This window comes from Delphinapterus leucas, chromosome 6 (genome assembly GCF_059928025.1).
Source record: "Delphinapterus leucas isolate spDelLeu-1000000601 "Yukka" chromosome 6, BTC_Dleu_Yukka2, whole genome shotgun sequence".
Lineage (NCBI taxonomy): Eukaryota > Metazoa > Chordata > Mammalia > Artiodactyla > Monodontidae > Delphinapterus > Delphinapterus leucas.
Genome location: NC_143134.1, coordinates 40,983,687 through 41,002,750, shown reverse-complemented (window position 1 = coordinate 41,002,750; position 19,064 = coordinate 40,983,687). Strand labels below are relative to the sequence as shown.

Here is a 19,064-nt window from a genome sequence, read left to right as displayed (position 1 = left end):
CCAGCTATATTCAGAATGAACAAAAAAATGAAGAAGCATATGGAAAACAGTATATTTATACTTTTTTTAGATTAACAACTAAACTCAATGCTTTAAATTTGGAGGTACTTCATCTGAAAAGGTATCTGAAGGATGAAAAAAACATATTGAGCATACTATTTAAGAATGTAACTAAAATAAAATAATACAATATTTCCCAATTTTGCAAATAGCCAGCATTATATGGAAATGAAAATATATATCACTATGTATAAATCTCTAAATGAAAAAACAACAAAATATATACAGTATGATATTAACATAAAGTTTTAAAATATACAAATTCAATACAATATATTCTTGTGTGTGTGTGTGTGTGTGTGTACATATATTTTCCCCTCCCCAACAATGGTATCATTAATATGTTTGTCTTTCTTTATTTTCTGTAAACTGGTAGTCGAATTTAAAGGCCTAATCTGATCAAGGCCTGATTTGGTGACATGAATTCTTTGTAAGTGGTACTGTAATCTTCCATAAGGAAGCAAACAGGGTCTGGTTATCTTACTTTTGTAATATGAGCAGTCACTGGTTACCACTGCCTAGATCCATTACTTTAGTAGGGGTTGAAAAGCACTGATACTCTACCATTTCCATTCCTTCTACTTCTTACCTAGGACAATTCCATAAAAAGAAAAATCCCTTATTTAATTATCCAGAGGTATAATTCATAAATAAAAGCAAAATAAATGCTGGATTTTTAATTTATCTTTATTTACCAGTTTTCAGAAGAATGAGTTCATTTCCAAAAGTCCTCCCCAAGTAATCAATGAAGTATTTTGATTTCATGTATCAATATGTACTCAGATTTAAACGCATATGATACATTTTATCCACTGTAGTTGCTAATGCTCAAATTGCCCCACCTTTGATCAATGGGAGCCTCTTCGTGTGGGCTCCCAAGTCCTTTTGTTACGATCCTAGTCTTTGATAGCTTCCTGGATTTTGATATAACAAGACTGTTATTAGGCCAGCAGTTCTCAGTATATGCTCTACAAAACTGAGTACTTGAGGCTCTTTCAGAAAATCTGTGAGGTCAAAAACTATTTTCATAAAAATACTAAGACACTATTTACCTTTGACACAGTGTTGACATTTACATTGTTGATCTGAAGGCAATGGTGGATAAAGTGCTGGCACATGATACAATCAAGACAGTGACACCAAATTGTAGTCACTGTGTGATAACTAGCAGTCACCATGTTCTTCACCAACATGCGCTCACAGTTAAAAACAAAAATGCCAGTTTCACCTATGAGTATACATTTTTTAATATTCTGTGTGCACATAAGACATTTCAGCTGCACAATGAAATAGGATGGTTGAGGGAAAACACTTGTGTGGTTGTTTAAACTGCAAGCTGAACTAGTTACTTTTTCCATAGAACATCATTTTTACTTTAAAAAAACAACTGACAATGATTATTTGCACTGGGGTATTCTGGAATACATTTTCTTGGCAATAAACAAAGTGAGTCTATCATTTCAAGGAAACAACTGATAGATTTGTTACCAATGATTAAATGTGAACTTTCAAGCAAAAATTAGAATCTTGGAAAACAAAGATCTACCATCATGACCTTGACAGCTTCCCCCTTCTTAAAGAATTTTCTGATAAAATCACTGGTGATATTAGTAAATGTAATTTTTTCGAACTGTGTAATAAACATTGTCAATATTTAGAAGGTCTGCATAACTCACTGAATCAATATGTTCCAAATACTGACCAATGTGTGATGTTACAAATTCAGACATGGGAAAAAGAACCAGTCAATATGCAAAAGAGACCAATGGATTTTAATGTAAAAGAAAATTAAAAGTTCACATATGTGGTTTCTGATTCCACAGTGCAACTAACCTTTAAGGAACTACCACTTATCAAGTTTTAGTGTAATATCAAAGAACATTCACTTCAATTTGAATTTCAAACAATATGGCTTTATTTCTAAAGTACATTGTTATCATTCAGAAATGTTCATTCCTCACCTATAATTATTACTCTTGCTTTAATCACATTTTTACTGTTTCTCTCCAAATACTGAACACACAACTTTATTTTCCTCCATCATAAATCAAAGGACAATTAGCCACGATTATCTGAAAAGGCCTTTTATTCAACTATTCCTTCCTTTTCTAAATATATACCTATGTGAGCCCATATTGTAGCCATATACTTTAACAACATGAATACTCATTAAAACATATATGTACATACGTATAACATATGTGTGTACTATAAACAATATGTATACTGATGTATGTATGACAGTTTGAACTCAGAAGCAGATAAGAGAATCTAGCTGTCTTCCATTAAACCAGACATTAAAGAGATTTGCAAAAATTTAATAAATCATGCCACCTTCTAAATATTTTTGATAATTTAGTTATTTTAACATAAAATATTACTATGTTATTATGCAATGGGTTTATTACTGTTATTTTTAAATGAAGTAATACAATTTTTTTAATTTCTCAGTTTTAATTTATAATATGGTAAATATCAATAGACTAAAAATAACGCACATTCAACAAAAGCTTTTACGAGTCATTAATTTAAGAGCACAAGGGGGTTCTTAGACAAAAAGTTTGAGAACTGTTGTTCTCAACTTATCTTGCACATTTTGTGCTCTGATCTGGAATCGACCCTTTCTCCAAAAAGCCCTGGTTCTTTTTGGTAAGAAATGGTATTAAGACACCACAGTCTGCATACTAGAGAGCAAATACATCTTTAAACACAATACTGTAACCTAGATTTAAGAAAAATTTGCATTATGGAAACCAGGATTCTGAAATTTAATAATTGAGTGGGTTTTTTTGTTTAGTTTTCTCCAGTTATTTTTCTCTTAAAGGTCATCTGTTAGCATTTTTCAGTAGCTAATAAAACATCTACTATTAAAAATATTCAAAAACATACAAAACACACTGATCATAACACATGCTCTGTTCCATTCCAAAGTAAGAGTTTGAATTTTAAATTAAATTACACCACTATCAAAGTAAAACAACTTGCAACTAAGTGATTTCTTTCTAAGAATCATGCTCTTACAAATTATAGATGGATAGATGCATGAATTTTTTGAAGGACGGCAAACAAATGGAAATTAAGAACGTAGGCAAGTTGATTTCCCTATTTTTACTTTTCTCATTGACAGAATAAAAACTGAATGAAATATTCCAAGCCACCCCCAACTCAGCTCTAAAAATTTAAGGCTGCTGACACTAATGTTGAGAGAACTGCAGGGTGAACACCAGAGGGCACCTCTACCTACTGAATGATTTTTAGACTTTGGAAAATCCAAGGATAAAGGTAAAAACAAAAGCTATACAGCTATTCAATGAGTGATCTGAGCTACACAGCAGAGCAGAAAATTGTTAAATAAAGAGGCTCATACAAGGACTTATCTTCCCTGCCTTGCCCTATTTTTAGATGAATCAAAATGAGACCAAGACCAACCCTGGGAGGTCCCATTTATAACTGCTAATGTTAATTACTTTATAGTAAAAAAATCATGGAATTGAAAATATGATCAATGTGAAATACATCAAATCGAGTTAACTTTCCAATGTATATTTTAAACTATCACTCAAATATTTGTTTCACTGTAGTGGTCTCCTACTGCTTTTGATTCTTTGAGTTTACATCCAGCCTTACAGCTATTTCCCTAAAAACATAATTTTTTTGTATGTTACAAAAGTCTCAATGGTGTATAGATATTACCTTGCAACAGATAATTTCCCAAGCAAGTGCAAGGGCTAAAGAACCTATCTTCACATTATAAATAAATTTTATTACCTTTTCATCTTAAAATGTAAATTGAATACAGATAGTAAACGTCTTCATAAACAAGATATAAACATCTGACAGCAAAAAATTCATTAAAATATATCAAAGTTTTAGACTTAACCAAGACTCATAGTAATTAAGATTTAATTTCAAACCATATAGTTTTATGTCCAAAATATGCACATTATCTTTCAGAAATGGTTGTTCCTCATTTATAACTCTTTATTTTTATTACTTTTGCTTTAATCATATTTTTATTGTTTCTCTCCACATACTGATCACAAATCTTTATTTTTCTTTATCGTACAGCAAAGGACAATGAAAAATAGAAATTTCACTACCATTCCTTTATAGAAATAGTTAAATATTTAAATATGTAAGTTTGGAAAATAATATTCTAAATGGAAGAGAACAAAACTTCTCTAACTACTTCTAAGATAATAATTAAACACAATAAAGGCTTCTTTAACAATAAATGTAGCTCAATAGTATCAAGGGATTTGTTAAAGAAAACCAATAGAAGTTTGTTAAAAATTTAAATAACCTGAATTTATACCAGTGTCAACAATAATTAAAGTTATCCTTTAAATTTCTTCACCAAAGTTAACTAAATGCTAATTATTTTATATTCATTATTTTTAAAAACTTCTCCGGTCATGCTCTAGTGGGATTTTAGGTAAGTGCATATGGCTAACTTCTAACTTTAACTTTCCCCCAATATTTGTTCTCTCTTTTATAATAACAAGAGTTTTAGTCAGGCCTATTCCAACTCTGTTAAAACCACATTTCTCAGCCTCACTTTATACTCTTAAAAATTATTAGGGACACCCCTCAAAGAGTTGTTATTTGTATGGGAAATAGGGATAAACCTGAAAAACCAGTGCACTGAAAACTACAAAATACTAGTGAGAGAAGTTAAAGAAGATCATAAATAAAAGAGAGATATATCATGTTCAAGAGTAAGAAGACAATAGTGTTAAGATATCAATTCTCCCCAAAGTGATCTACAGAATCAAGGCAATCCCAATCAAAATACCAACAGGCTGTCATGTAGAAATTGTCAGACTGATGCTAAATTCATATGGAAATGCAAAGAACCTAAAATAGGCCAAACTTTAGAAAAAAGAAAAGGTTGGCAGACCAACACTATCTAAATCTTGAGACTCGTTATAAAGCAACAATTATCCAAGCAGTGAGGTATAGGCACTAAGATAGACATGTTGATCAACGGAACAAAACAGAGTATGAGAATAGACCTACACATCCACAAATAACGGATTTTTGATAAAGGTACAAAGGAAACTCAGTGAAGAAAGGATAGTCTTTCTAAAAATGGTGCTGAACAACCAGATATCCATATGCACAAAAAAAAAGAACTTCTATCCATACCTCGCACCATATATAAAAATTAACTCAGAAAGGAGCATAGTCCTAAATGTAAAATCTAAAACTATAAAAACTTCTAGAAGAAACATAAGAGAAAACATTGGTAATATGGGTTATGCAAATATTTCTTAGATGCAACTCTAAAAGCATAATCCATAAAAGAACAAATAAGCAAATGGAAATCATCTAAATTTGAAACTTCTGATCTTAAAAGATACTGCACAGAATATGAAAAGACAAGACTGGAAGAAAATGTTTGCAATTCAAATATCTGATAAAGGACTTGTATCCATAATATATAAAAAAATTCTAAAACTCAACTATTAAGAAACACTGCAATTTCAAAAATTGGAAGATTTGGAAAGATATTTCACCGAATAAGTGCATGAAAAGATGCTCAACAACATGTCATTAGAGAAACGCAAATTAAAAGCACAATGAGATACCATTACACCCCTATTACAATGGCTACAATTTTAAAAGAATGATCATAAGAACTTAAGAATTTAAAAAGAATGACCATACCAAGTGTTGGTGAGAATGTAGAACTAGAACTTTCATACACTGCTGCAGGGAATAGAAGATGGTATTAATGTCTTTGTAAAACAGATTGTTGGCAGTTTCATAAAAAGAAACACAGACCTACCATATGCTTCAGCCATTCCAGTCCTAGGTATTTAGCTAATAGAAAATAAAGTATAAGTCCAAAAATGCTCAAAATAAAGTGTAAGTCCAAAAATGCTCACGTAACAACCAAAAACTGGAAACAACCCAAATGTCCAAAAGTTGAATGGATAAACAAATTGTGGTATATCAACACAATGGAATACTACTTACTAATCAAAAAAGGTATGATTGCCAGAGATGATTCTCAAAAATAATTGCGCTGAATCAAAGAAGGCATACCCACACCCCTACCTTCTACCTCCACCCCCACCCCCAAAAAAGACATACTGTATGATCCCATTTATATTAAGTTCTAAAAAAGCCAACACGTCTGTAGTGACAGAAAGCAGATCAATGGTTGTCTGGAGTGAGGGATGGGGTGGGAGAGAAAGATTACAAAAGGGCACCAGGAGACATTTGAGCATGATAAATATTTTCAGTATTTTGATTGAGAGGATAATTCCAGTTATACATAGGCCACACTTACCAAACTGTACTCTCCATATACAGCTTGTTGGAAGATGATTATATCTCAATAGAGCTGTTTAAAAATTCATAGGTACTGTTGGTGTAGTGGATAAGGCAGAAACTAAAGAAGAGTGGTTAGAGAGTGTGAAATGAGATGTAGATTTCATTTATAGGCTATTTCAAAATTTTTGTCTTTTGAGGAAATCAGATAAATTGAGTAGTAACAGAAGAGCAGAGTCTAAATATTGGAAAGCCTAGATCATGTTTAAATGATAAGGAATGGAGGAGTTAAAGATTCAATACAGAACAATACTAATGATTAAAAGACCCTGAGAAGGAAAGAGAGAGGTGAAATCTAGAACACAGGTGACAGTATTAGTCTTTAACAAAAAAACAGACACATCCTCTGTTGCAGTAAATAACAGGAGGGTAAACAGAGGATAGAATCAAGTAAAGGGGAGTATGCAAATTTTGTGTAAGAAATATAAGGATAATAAACTGTTTTATCTCTATGATATCACAGAGAAGGTCAACTGCTGAGGGTATGTATATGATACATCTGAGGATTTCAAAGATTTGAAAGGTATGAAGAAAGTGTAAAACAGTCATTAAAAAAATTGAGAAAATGAGCTTTATAGAGAACCACGGTAGTAAGATTACTGATCAATAATGATCCATAATTTTTAGCAATATCTTCCAAGTTAGTTCATCCTCCAACATCATTCAGCTGCTCAGTAAAGGTCTACCCAGGGAAAGGACTTCGTCAGGTATGTGTGATGAAATAATACAAAGTGAGGTAAAAACATTTCAGGTATTCCAAGAGTGTAATGATGAACAATGGATTCTACACTAGGTAAGAGAGGAAGAGATGACAAAAGTCAATAGCTCAGAGCTCTGGATAAGGCAGAACTCTTTGCAGTACAGCCACTTGAACAAGTGAGCTAGAAAGGTAAAAGATTTTTGTTGGAAAATGAAAAGTCTGAATTAGTACTTTGAAAGGAGAGTTTTGCTGGTGATAACATTTAGGGCATGAACATGATGATGGAGAGTAGGGAGTAGAGAAAAATTCTGCTTCTTGTATCTTATAAAATTTTCATTACTTGATTTCTCACCACCCACTCACATGGTCTTTAAATCTGCCAATCTAATCCATCCAATTACAGTCCTTGCGTAAACTCAGCAAGTATCAATATTCTACCCAATCCTCCAGATTTGCTAAAAAGTAAGAAAGTCTCAAGCCAGCCCTGCCTCTTCAAGTCCATATCACACAATAAACACCTATTTATGAGGATCCTGTTTTCTAACTCTGTGGACCTCACAATTTAACACTTCACTGTATACTGGTTAAACCACTATACTGCATTTGTTCAGGTGTTTTCATGAGGTTATAAGCTTCGTGTAAAAAGAGAATAGGGCTCAATTCTTCAGAACATACTCAACACCCATTTTCTGCAAAGCACTGTGTTAAGTGTTATATTTATGTTTCTTTTCTACTCTCAAAGATTCAGTGCTGGGTTAGGTACATGAAAGTGTCTAATAGATATCTCACAGTTGAGAAATAAATCTAAAAGGGGCAAAAGAATAAACTAAAAAGAGCATCTATAGAAGCCTTTAAAGACAGAAAGAATATAATAAGTTTTCTGGGGAAATGGATGTGCTTTGATCAAGTCTTATGTAAGGAAAAAAATTCAGTGGCCAGACAATATGTAAATAAGTGAGCACAGCTGCATTCCAGTAAAACCTTATTTACGTACACTGAAATTTGAATTTCATATAATCTTCATATGTCAGAAAATATTATTCTTTTTATTTTTATTCCCAACCATTTAGAAACGTAAAAAACACTCTTAGCTCATAGGCCACACAAAAATAAGAAGTAGGCCAGATTTGACCATGTGTCCTAGTTTGCTGACTCCTGCTTTAACTGAAAAGTTAAACATTAATAAATATTAATAAAATAACATAAATATAACACACTATATTTAAACAAATATTTCTTAAAGTAAAAAGTTTCAAATGATCACTTCATGCATTATTTCTGTAATTTATACATACTGGTATTAAAAATTGCAGAACCAGGGCTTCCCTGGTGGCACAGTGGTTAAGAATCCACCTGCCAATGCAGGGGACATGGGTTTGAGCCCTGGTCCGGAATATCCCACATGCTGCGAAACAACTAAGCCCGCGCGCCACAAATACTGAAGCCCACACACCTAGAGCCCATGCTCTGCAACAAGAGAAGCCACCACAATGAGAGGCCCACGCACAGCAATGAAGAGTACCCCCCACTCGCTGCAACCAGAGAAAGACCACAAGCAGCAACAAAGACCCAACTCAGCCATAAATAAATAAATAAATAAATAAAAATAAAATTGCAGTACCTTTTCTCTGGTATCACTTTTAACTTGCTCATCTTGAATTACTTCATTTCACCATTGCAGATAATCTGAAAAGAAAAAAAAAGTTAATGATATTAAACACACAATTCTGTTTTCTATATATTAGATGTCATGAAAGCCATACAACTGAAAGTTTTTATCATGGGCAACATAATACTGGAAACCACAGGAGAATGTTTGAGTTTTATGTGCTTCTGGCAGGTCACTTCAATGTGCAATGTGTGACTATTAAATTACCTAAAATCAGCCAGTAAAATGTTATCAAAAATACTAGTGCTACAAAAATGCAAAAATTTAACATAACACAATTTATGATATAGTACCAAGATTTCTTTTTAGATAATTCAAATTATCCTTCCTGTTCTAATACTCCACCTTAAAATACTCAAACCAATCACAGCATCATGGGATTAGTGTATTGTCCACCATTCATACAGCAGTGCAATACTGGTAAATATGTATGATTATTTCTATATGAAAACACCTTAATCAAAAACAAATTGTTTAGACAACAGAGCAAAAACCTTCTAAAACATCATCTCATTTAATATACTTACGCATATTTTCCCTCAATCAATACAGGTTTCATCTTTAGAAAGTGCATATTACACATTTAAAACCTTAAATCTTTTTTTTTTTTAATAGAAGGAACCTAATATAGGAATTGGTCACATGGGTGTTGAAAGGCTAGCAAGCAAAAGAGGAAACCTAGGGAGGCTCAAGATAAAGAGTTGCAGGAAGCAGTTACCACTCTGGGCTGCAAGGACAAGAGGGAGAAGGGGTTTAAAACCCTAAATCTCAATTCACACAATTTTTATAATTTTTCAGATTTATTTTACAACTATTCACCCCCCCCAAAAAAAAACCCTAGATATCTTTTAATTTTACATAGCAGTGCTTATTAATGAAGCAGAATTTTGTGGCATCACAAGAAGTTTAAAAATTACTGCCAATTCAACAAGTTACATTCTTATGCAATATTTAGTAATGCTACATTTAAAAGAAAACAAACATGCAAAAAAAGAGACTTCAAATTGTTTAATATAATAGATTTAGAAGATATAGGGCTTCCCTGGTGGCGCAGTGGTTGAGAGTCCGCCTGCCGATGCAGGCGACACGGGTTCGTGCCCCAGTCCGGGAGGATCCCACATGCCGCGGAGCGGCTGGGCCCGTGAGCCATGGCCGCGGAGCCTGCACGTCCGGAGCCTGTGCTCCACAGCGGGAGGGGCCACAGCAGTAAGAGGCCCACGTACCGCAAAAAAAAAGAAGATATAGATATTCTGGATGTAGTTCTTCAACAACAAAGAACTTTTACATTAACAAAATAAACATGACTTTTTTTCATTTTTCTAATTACCTCAATTATGAAAGAGGAAACATGTATTTAGGGTTATGTACAAAAATTACATAGGCTGTTTTTAAGGTAGATAAGAAATTTTTAAATGCTGTTTTTTCTTTTAATTGACTTTTTTAATGACTACCAAGTCAAAGTAACTTTTTCCAATTTCCAAATTAATTAACGGGGGGCATCTTGTGTGTCTTCAAAAGTGCTGCTGCTGCCATAAACAGAAGTTAATTAAGCTACTTCTACTTGTTGAACAGTATGACTTTCTCTAAAACTAAATTAACAGCAAGCCCACCTCAGGAGGTGAGGGGCCACATCTCGCCTGTCTCGGGTGCCCAGGGTAAAGAGAGCAGTAATGCTGACGTTGGCAAGCATACAGAAGCGAGATGATGGGTCTCAAAGGGTCCTGGACATCAGCCATAGCCTCCAACTCTGCTCGGAGGGCTTCTATGAGAGACATGCTGCTTATTAAAGAGGTTGCTTGAAATGAAGCTAATTTATAATACGTTGCACATGTAAAGTGCATTTTTCTGATCCAAACAAGCTTCACTGCTTTCAGCAAACTGTAACTCCAACCTCCCAAAGTGAAATGCTCGACCAGGATCACTGGTAAAATATGTCGTAGTTTACTAAGAGAACATTCAGTTGATGGCACCGGCTGGGCTCCCATGAGGACACGGAAGGATGTTGTTTCGGGATTAAACTCTGTTTACTGATCCTCTCAATTCTGATGTTCCACTGAATCATGAAGCTGCAGAACATCATCTGTGGGACAAGGAGGACTTGGGGAATAAAGTTGAAGACTACACGAAGCGTTACGCCAGATGATAGGAGGAGAAGGCTGCAGGGCTCATAGGCTGTGTGTTACACATCTGTCTCCAACTTAAAAGGAAGCCCTCCTCCCCAGTCATGAAGCTCCCTCTCAGTCCCACTGGTTGTCCAAGTCCTGTGACCACGTTGTCCTGAGGAAGAACCTCTTCACAACTGCCCATTGTAGATGGAGAGTTCTACATAAATACAGCAAGAAAATGTGTTTGAAGTTCTAAAGGGTTGCCTCCTTACCTTAACATATTTACTTTTTTGAAACTGTACTAAACAGGCCTCTGCTGAGATTCCTGAGAAGTTGTAATGAACTCAGAATTGAGCCTAGAGCTTGCTTCTTCCCTTTCTCCCAGACAAAATCGGTTCCCTGTCCAAGTGATGCTAACGATGTGCTCAGCGTAGCTTGCAGACTGGTGATAAGAAATCCGTTACAAACTGTGATTGGATGTAAATTCTTAGCCCTTTCCTAGATGTCATGAAGCTTCCCGGAATGTATAGAGTCATTCACTGTAGATCTCTACTGAAATGTGCATTGTATTTAATGTGAGTATATTTGGAACAGATTCGTAATTTGTACAATTTAATGCTTTAATTATTTTTTTCTATTGTCATTTAGTTTGTATTTTCATTGTATAGAGCCAACAGAAGGATGTTAGGTCAAGCAACTACTGAAGAGAAATACAAAGAAAATACAAAAGAAGGAAAAAAAGTGCATTTCACTAAGCCAATATGTCCCTTACAGTCAGTTTTTCTTGCTGAAGTCTGATGCCACAGTACTTCAGAGAAAAAGAAAAGCCTTCTTTTTGCTTTGACAGTTTGTGTTCATTACAGTATGGTGTAACAGAAAGAGCAGGAACCTAGAAGCAGAAGTGTTGCATCCCACAAAGTTTTGTGGCTTTGCCAACCAAGTGTGACAAAGCAAGAAAGGGACAAAGAAGCTGAGACCGTATGCAAGGGAGGCTGGAAAGTCCAAGATCAAGGTGCTGGCAGTTATAGTGACTGGTGAGAACTGGCTACGTGGTTCATAGACCCCCATCTTCTCACTGTGTTGTGGCATGGGGGAAGGGGCCGGGGGTTCTCTTAGGTGTCTTATAGGAACACTAATTCCATTCATGAGAGCTCCACCCACATGACCTAATCACCTACCAAGGCCCACCTCCAAACACTACTGCTGCACTGGGCATTAGTTTTCAAAAAACAAATTTTTAGGGACACAACATTCAGTCTGTGGCACTATCTGAATCACCTTTATGATCTGACCTACCTCATATTTACTTTAAAATATTTCAGGAGGTTAGGAAAAATGGACACTTTAACAGAGCTTAACAGTGGTTACCTCTGGGCATGGGGGTGAGTGGAATAGGGGGCTGGAAAGCAAGGTGACAGTGGAAAAAAGATCTTTGATTTCTTATGTTTCGCCATACTGTTTTACCTTCTTATTTTGAAATTATTACAAATTCACAGGAAGTTGCAAAGATAGTAGAGAGAGGTCCCGTGTTCCCTCTCTGTTTCACCCAACAGTTACATGACACTTTATGCTAACTCTAGCACAGTATCAAAGCCAGGAATTTGATATTCATACAACATGTTTCTCTAGTTCTATGTCATTTTATTGCATGTGTAATTTATGTAACTACCATGTTTTGCTATATTTTTAAAATATTAGAAAGCATGGATTTACTTGAATAATTAACTTTAAAAAGATGATGAAAATCACTGTAATCTCAAAATTCATTCATTTAACAAATATTAATGGCTACATAGTTTCCACTGTGTATGGCCAAAGAAAGTACTTCCAAGAAGGAGCATTTGATATAGCTGATCACTCTCTCTTCTTGCAAATACTTTATTTATATGACCATATTTTGTTTTCTGCCTACCTCACTGCCACCCCTTCTTAAGTTTCCTTTACTAGAATGCCCCAGCGCTCAGTTCTTGTCCTTTTCAACTCCAGTCTCTTCCTTGGTGATCTCATCCAGTCTCATGACTACTCCACATCTCCACTTGGCTCTCTAATAATATCACAAACTCAACATATATAAAACTAATCTGACTTTCCCTTCCCTTCCCAATGTGCTCTAACCTCAGCTTTCCCCAACTGTAGTTAGAGACAATTGTCTCTCTCCAGTTGCTCAGTCTACAACCTTAGCGTCCTTCTTGACTCCTGTTTATTTTACATCCCACATCCAACCCATGAGGAAGTCCTGATAATTCTGCTTTCAAAATATATCCAGACTCCGATCACTTCTCCACATCTACTACCATGGTTGGGCCACTGCCCTTATCAGTCTCCTTTGACTCTATTCTCAACACAACATCCTGACTGATCCTTTTAAAAACTTGGAGAAAAGAGAAAAAAAAAAAAAAAGCCACAGATAAATCCTACCAGCACTCTGCTCAAAGCCCAGCAATGCTGCCCATTTCAATGACATTAGGGACCCTAAGGGAATACCCCAGCCCTTCCCTCACTAACCTCATCTCCTACCTACAACTCTTCTCCCTCACACTGCTCTAGACACACTGGCTGGGCTTCCTTGCTTTCCACCAACATGCCAGGCTCACTCTCGCCTTTGCCCAACCTGTTTCCTTTGCCCAGAATGTTCTACCAGATATCCCAATGACCAACCAACTCCCAAACTTCCCTTGCCCAAGTATCACCTTTTCAATAAAGCCTATCCCAACCATCCTATTTAATACTTTAAATCACTTCCAGACCCTGGCATACCCACTGCCCCTTGCCTCAGTTTACTTTGCCTTTTCCCAGAGCACTTACCGCCTTCTATGACAGGATGGTTCAAAAGTATCAGAACACATTGAAAACTGTACTACTCAATAATAACTGATTATAATTGAACAGGTGTCAAAACAAATTTTTAAGGGAACAGTTTATTTCCATGTACTTATAAATGCTCAATATATGGCCCTATCACACCACATACATCAATCCTGTACTCTAATTCATCCCAGACTCTTAGCAGCTTATCACCACTGGTGACTACAAAAGAACCACAATGGGTTCCTTCATTTCCTGAAGGTTTTGAGGAAAGCAGCAGCAACCCAAGGTTCTTGATATAATCACATAAGTCACGTAGTTTAATATCTAATATCTTGGTGGTCACTTACTTGACTCTTTTTAATCACCTTGTAAACTAGACAATTTAACTCTGTGTACTATTTATTATCTATTTCTCTCCACTGGAATTAAAGTTCCCTAAGGGCAGAAATCTTTGTTTTGCTCACTGTCTCCCAAGTACCTAGAACAGTGCCAGCACATTGCAGGTGGTAAATAAATTTCTGAATGAACAAAATTTTGAGAAAATTTTACTACACAAATAAGAAATCTTCATTTTTAAAAATCCAACAATATGATAGATATATTGGCATGCAATATCTAGCCCAATTTCTCTCCAGTGTGCCTTCCTGTACTACAGGAACATGAAAGCTTTCCAAAAAAAAAAAAGTATTTCCCAAACTTTCCTGCAGCTAGGGCTCCAGATGTTTTCCTCAATTTCATCATTTATGAAATTTATTAGACTGAAAGTCAGAAAAAGGCCACTTGATCCCACAGGTAAGTACCAACTTAAACGTGCTTAGTTCTTCTACAGCAGTGTATGGAGAGGTCCCAAAGTCTAGTCCAGGGTTTCTCAAAGTGGGGTCCACAAACTGAATTCTTTGAGAGCTCATGATGGGGGGCAGGGGGTTCTTTTTTCCTTCTCTTTTACTTTTGTGCACCAAGCAGTGGCAGCATCATTAATGATTTTGTTACAAATCAGCCGTGTGTGACAGTGCACAGTAGGGCCATGTTCATTTGGTTAGAGTTGGCCTTGATAATTGAAGACTGCAGGACACAGGGAGAAGATAATAGGCTAATGACTATCAGCCTCTCCCTCTCAAATTGCGTCCCCTAATCTCCCCTTGTGCACTGCTTACTGCCTTACAGGAGCAAACAAACTCTGCAAGTGTAATGAAAAACTGGAGGGAAATTTTAATTTTAATGAAAAAAACTTTATACCCAGTTGCCCCCATTCCTAACGCTTTGCTATTGGTCTGAACATTCCAAAATGTGGACTAAGTAAATTACCAGGGACTTCTACTGTGAAATGTTTGGACTTTTTGTGATTTTCTCATTTAATTGTTTGGTATGCCCTTATGTCTCACACATTAACATTTGTAGTTTACAAATATGCCTGATAATCCAATGTGGCAATTTTTGAGGCTGAGGTGTGAAAGGAAAGTCAGTGGACAATTCTGGTAAGATTAGTAATGAAGAGTTGTATCTTGCAAGTCATTTCACTAAGTTAATGCAACAAGAGACACACACAAAAAACATATCCTTCTAATGAAAACTACTTATCAATGGATTTATACAATGGAATATCCTGTTCCATTTTGTGTTGTCTGTGGAAAACAACGTTTCAAGTGCAGCAATGGCTCCAGCAATATTCAAAAGACATAGCTGCAAATTATAGTCATTTGACATGTTAAAGATATTAATGGGATCTCAAAATAAGCATAATAAAGCTTTTGCTTTAAAAAATAACATATAATGAAAAGGCTGAGGTAGCAAGTTATATAGTAGCAGATCTTATTGACCAGAAGAAGGAAAGCCACCCCAATTGCTGAGAACCTAATACAGCCAGAATGTAAAATTATGCTGAGTGAAATGTTTATATGAGATGCAGTAAGAGAAATTTTTAAAGTTCTACAGTACAATAACAGTAAGGTAAGTCAATGTATTGACATGTCATGTGATGTTAAAGACCTACGTGATAACAGGAAATCAAGTTTCTCTAACCAGATTGATGAGCCAACAGAGATCATCATCTGTAATATTTATAAGATTACATTATATATTTATAGATTTTATAAGATTTGAAAATGGTGAAATCAAGAAAACTTTTTTTTGCTACAGAGTGCTGCCCAAAGCCAGCAAAGGACAGGATATTTAATGTTTTGTCCTCTGTCTAGAAACAAAAGGTCCATCTTGGAGGAACTATGTTGGCATCTGTGCTGAAAATGTCCCAATAGCTGGCTCCATGTGAAGATGTGCCACTATTGTTTAAACTCCCCCCACATGCCAAAAAAAAAACCAAAAAACAAAAGTCTGACTTCTCAACACAGTGTTTTCTTCACAGAGAAATGCTAGTGTCAAAAGCTCTGGGAGATGAAATGAAGAAGTTCTATTTGAAGCTACAAAAAATGATTGACTTTATTAAACAAAAACCTGTTTATTCAAAAATGTTTAAAGAGCTGTGTGAAAAAACCTGGACAAAGAGCACATAAATCTCCTGCTCCATGCAGAAGTCCAGGGGCTTAGCAGATGAAGAGTTCTCAACAGGACATCCGAGCCGAATGGTGAGCTGCAGGGGTACGTTCGCAAACACAGTAGGCCAGATTCTGCTAAGTGCTTAGAGGATGAAGAATGGCTACTGAAACTAGCCAACTTAGCAAAGATTTGTTATCACATGAAACAAATGAACCACTCTCTGTAAGACCTTAAAGAAAGCATTTTGACTTCAAGTGACAAGATTCTTGGGGAAAAGATCAAGTGACAAAAGGATATCAAAAGATGCTCTCATTGCTGCTTGGACTTAAGAGTGAAAAAGGATATATCTGCAAATCTCAAGTCTTGCTGACCTAGGGGAACAAAATTTAAAAATAAAATAGAACAGTATTTTCCCTTTGTTTTCAAACAAGTGTAAGGCTGAAATGAGAGACCCTTTCTCTGAATCATCTGTGCAGGCTGAGAACTTGACTTTGAGGAGAAAGAATTTTGTGCACTGTGGTCTGACTATGAAATCAAGATGGTATTTACTGATCTGCCCCTAAAAAGTGCTGGATTTCTATCAAAGAGTAGTGTCCTGCAAATCATAAGAGGGTAATGAACATTTTGCTGCCAGCTTTCAATTTCATTATATGTGTATGGAATTTTTTGTTTAACAAGCATCAAGAGCAAGGAGGAAATCATCTTATGTCTGTTGAAAATGAAATCTGTGAATGGTCAACCAAAGAAAACAAAAACAAGTTTCATATGAAAAACATAAACTTTACTCTTTATTTTTAGTTTTAAAAACTAATAAGTTTATTGTATAAAACCTTTTCATAAAATATCAAGTGATCAACACACATATATATACTCATTTGTAATTCCTGGACCTATATTTGAGCCTCATCATGTTAGTCAGGAAAAAAAGTTTGTTTTTTTCGAATTCTGGTATAAATTCTAATGGGCTATATTTTTATTAATATTACTTTGGCTTATAGTTTTTAGATAGCAAATATCTGCACTGTCAATAATTTTCATGTTTGTAGTAAATGCTAGTTAAAATCAGTTTACAGTGGTACTGACAAGAAGATAGACAAAGAGACCAATGGAATAGAACTGCAAGTCTAGAAATAAACACATACATTTATGGCCTATTGATTATTGACAAGGGTGTCAAGTCCATTCCATAATGAAAGAACAGTCTCTTCTATTGCTGGGACAACTGGATTTCCACATGCAAAAGAATGAATTTGAACACCCACTCACACCATAGATAAAAATTAACTCAAAATGAATCAACGACCTAAATATAAGCACTAAAACTCTTAAAAGAAAACATGGGAGTAAATCTGTACGACCTTGAATTTGGCAATGGATTCTAAGTTATGGCAACAAAAGCATTAGGAACAAAAAATAAATAAATAAATTGAACTTCAAAATTAAAAACTCCTGTGTATCTAAGGACATTGTCAAGAAGGTGAAAAGACAACATACAGAATGGGAGAACATATTTGCAAATCAGACATCTCATAAGGGTTTAATATCCAGGGACTTCCCTGGTGGCGCAGTGGTTGAGAGTCTACCTGCCAATGCAGGGGACATGGGTTCGATCCCTGGTCCGGGAAGATCCCACATGCCACGGAGCAACTAAGCCCGTGTGCCACAACTACTGAGCCTGTGCTCTAGACCTCACGTGCCACAACTACTGAAGCCAGCAAGCCACAACTACTGAAGCCTGCACACCTACAGCCCATGCTCCGCAACAAGAGAAGCCACTGCAAGGAGAAGCCCGTGCACTGCAACAAAGAGTAGCCCCCGCTTGCCACAACTAGAGAAAGCCCGGGTGCAGCAGTGAAGACCCAGTGCAGCCAAAAGTAAGTAAATAAATAAATAAATTTTAAAAATAAAAGAATGTGGATAAATTGAAACCCTCACACATTGTTGGTGGGAATGTAAAATGGCACAACCACTATGGAAAATAGTTCAGCGGTTCCTCAAAAAGAATTACCATATGACCCTGCAATTCTACTCATAGGTATATACCCACAAGAATTGAAAACAGAGACTCAAACAGATAATTTTACATCAACGTACGTAGCATTCTTCACAACACAAAAACAACCTAAGTGTCTACTGAAAGATGAATGTACAAAATGTGGTATATACATACAATGGAATGTTATTTAGCCATTAAAAGGAATAAAGTTCTAACACATGCTGCAGTATGAATTAACCTTGAAAACATTATGCTAAGTGAAATAGGTCAGAAACAAAACAACAAATATTGTATGCTTCCACTTATATAAAATATCTATAACAGGCAAATTCATAGAGGTAAAAAGTAGATTAGTCTACTGGGGGCTAGTGGCAAGGGTGAATGGGGAGTCACTGCTTAATGGTTGCAGAGTATCTGTTTGGGGTGATGACAAATTTTGGAAATTAGACAGTGATGACTGTTGTATAACATCGTGAAAGTAAGTAATGCTACTGAATTATAAGCTTAAAAATGGTTAAAATGGCAAATTGTATGTTAAATATATTTTACCACAATAAAAAGATCATTTTTTTAAAAATCAGCTCACAGTATTTTTTTAAACTAAGTCTACCACGCCTACTTTTCAAAAAAATTGAATCCCATTTTAGCTTAAGCCAGTTATTTAACAGAAATTTATTATTATCACCATATGTGTTTTGTTTTGTTTTTTTGCGGTACACGGGCCTCTCACTGTTGTGGTCTCTCCCGTTGCGGAGCACAGGCTCCGGACGCGCAGGCTCAGCGGCCACGGCTCACGGGCCCAGCCGCTCCGAGGCATGTGGGATCTTCCCGGACCAGGGCACGAACCCGTGTCCCCTGCATCGGCAGGCAGACTCTCAACCACTGCGCCACCAGGGA

General features: G+C 35.7%; 1 protein-coding gene and 1 pseudogene across 7 annotated transcripts in view; one reads left to right on the top strand and one right to left on the bottom strand.

Annotated features, from left to right (window-relative positions):
* Positions 1 to 19,064, bottom strand: part of AGTPBP1 (ATP/GTP binding carboxypeptidase 1) — a 171,151-nt gene that overhangs the window by 129,998 nt on the left and 22,089 nt on the right. For all 7 annotated transcript variants that reach the window (XR_016393530.1, XR_002642679.3, XM_089913055.1 and 4 more), the window contains exon 2: positions 8,721 to 8,785. Coding sequence is in view for 5 of the 7 variants with exons in the window: in XM_089913055.1 (XP_089769181.1) it covers positions 8,721 to 8,752 (32 nt within the window). In the remaining 2 variants the exon portion in view is untranslated. The remainder of the gene's footprint in view (positions 1 to 8,720; positions 8,786 to 19,064) is intronic.
* LOC111166799 (NEDD8-conjugating enzyme UBE2F pseudogene) lies at positions 10,001 to 11,269 on the top strand (annotated as a pseudogene).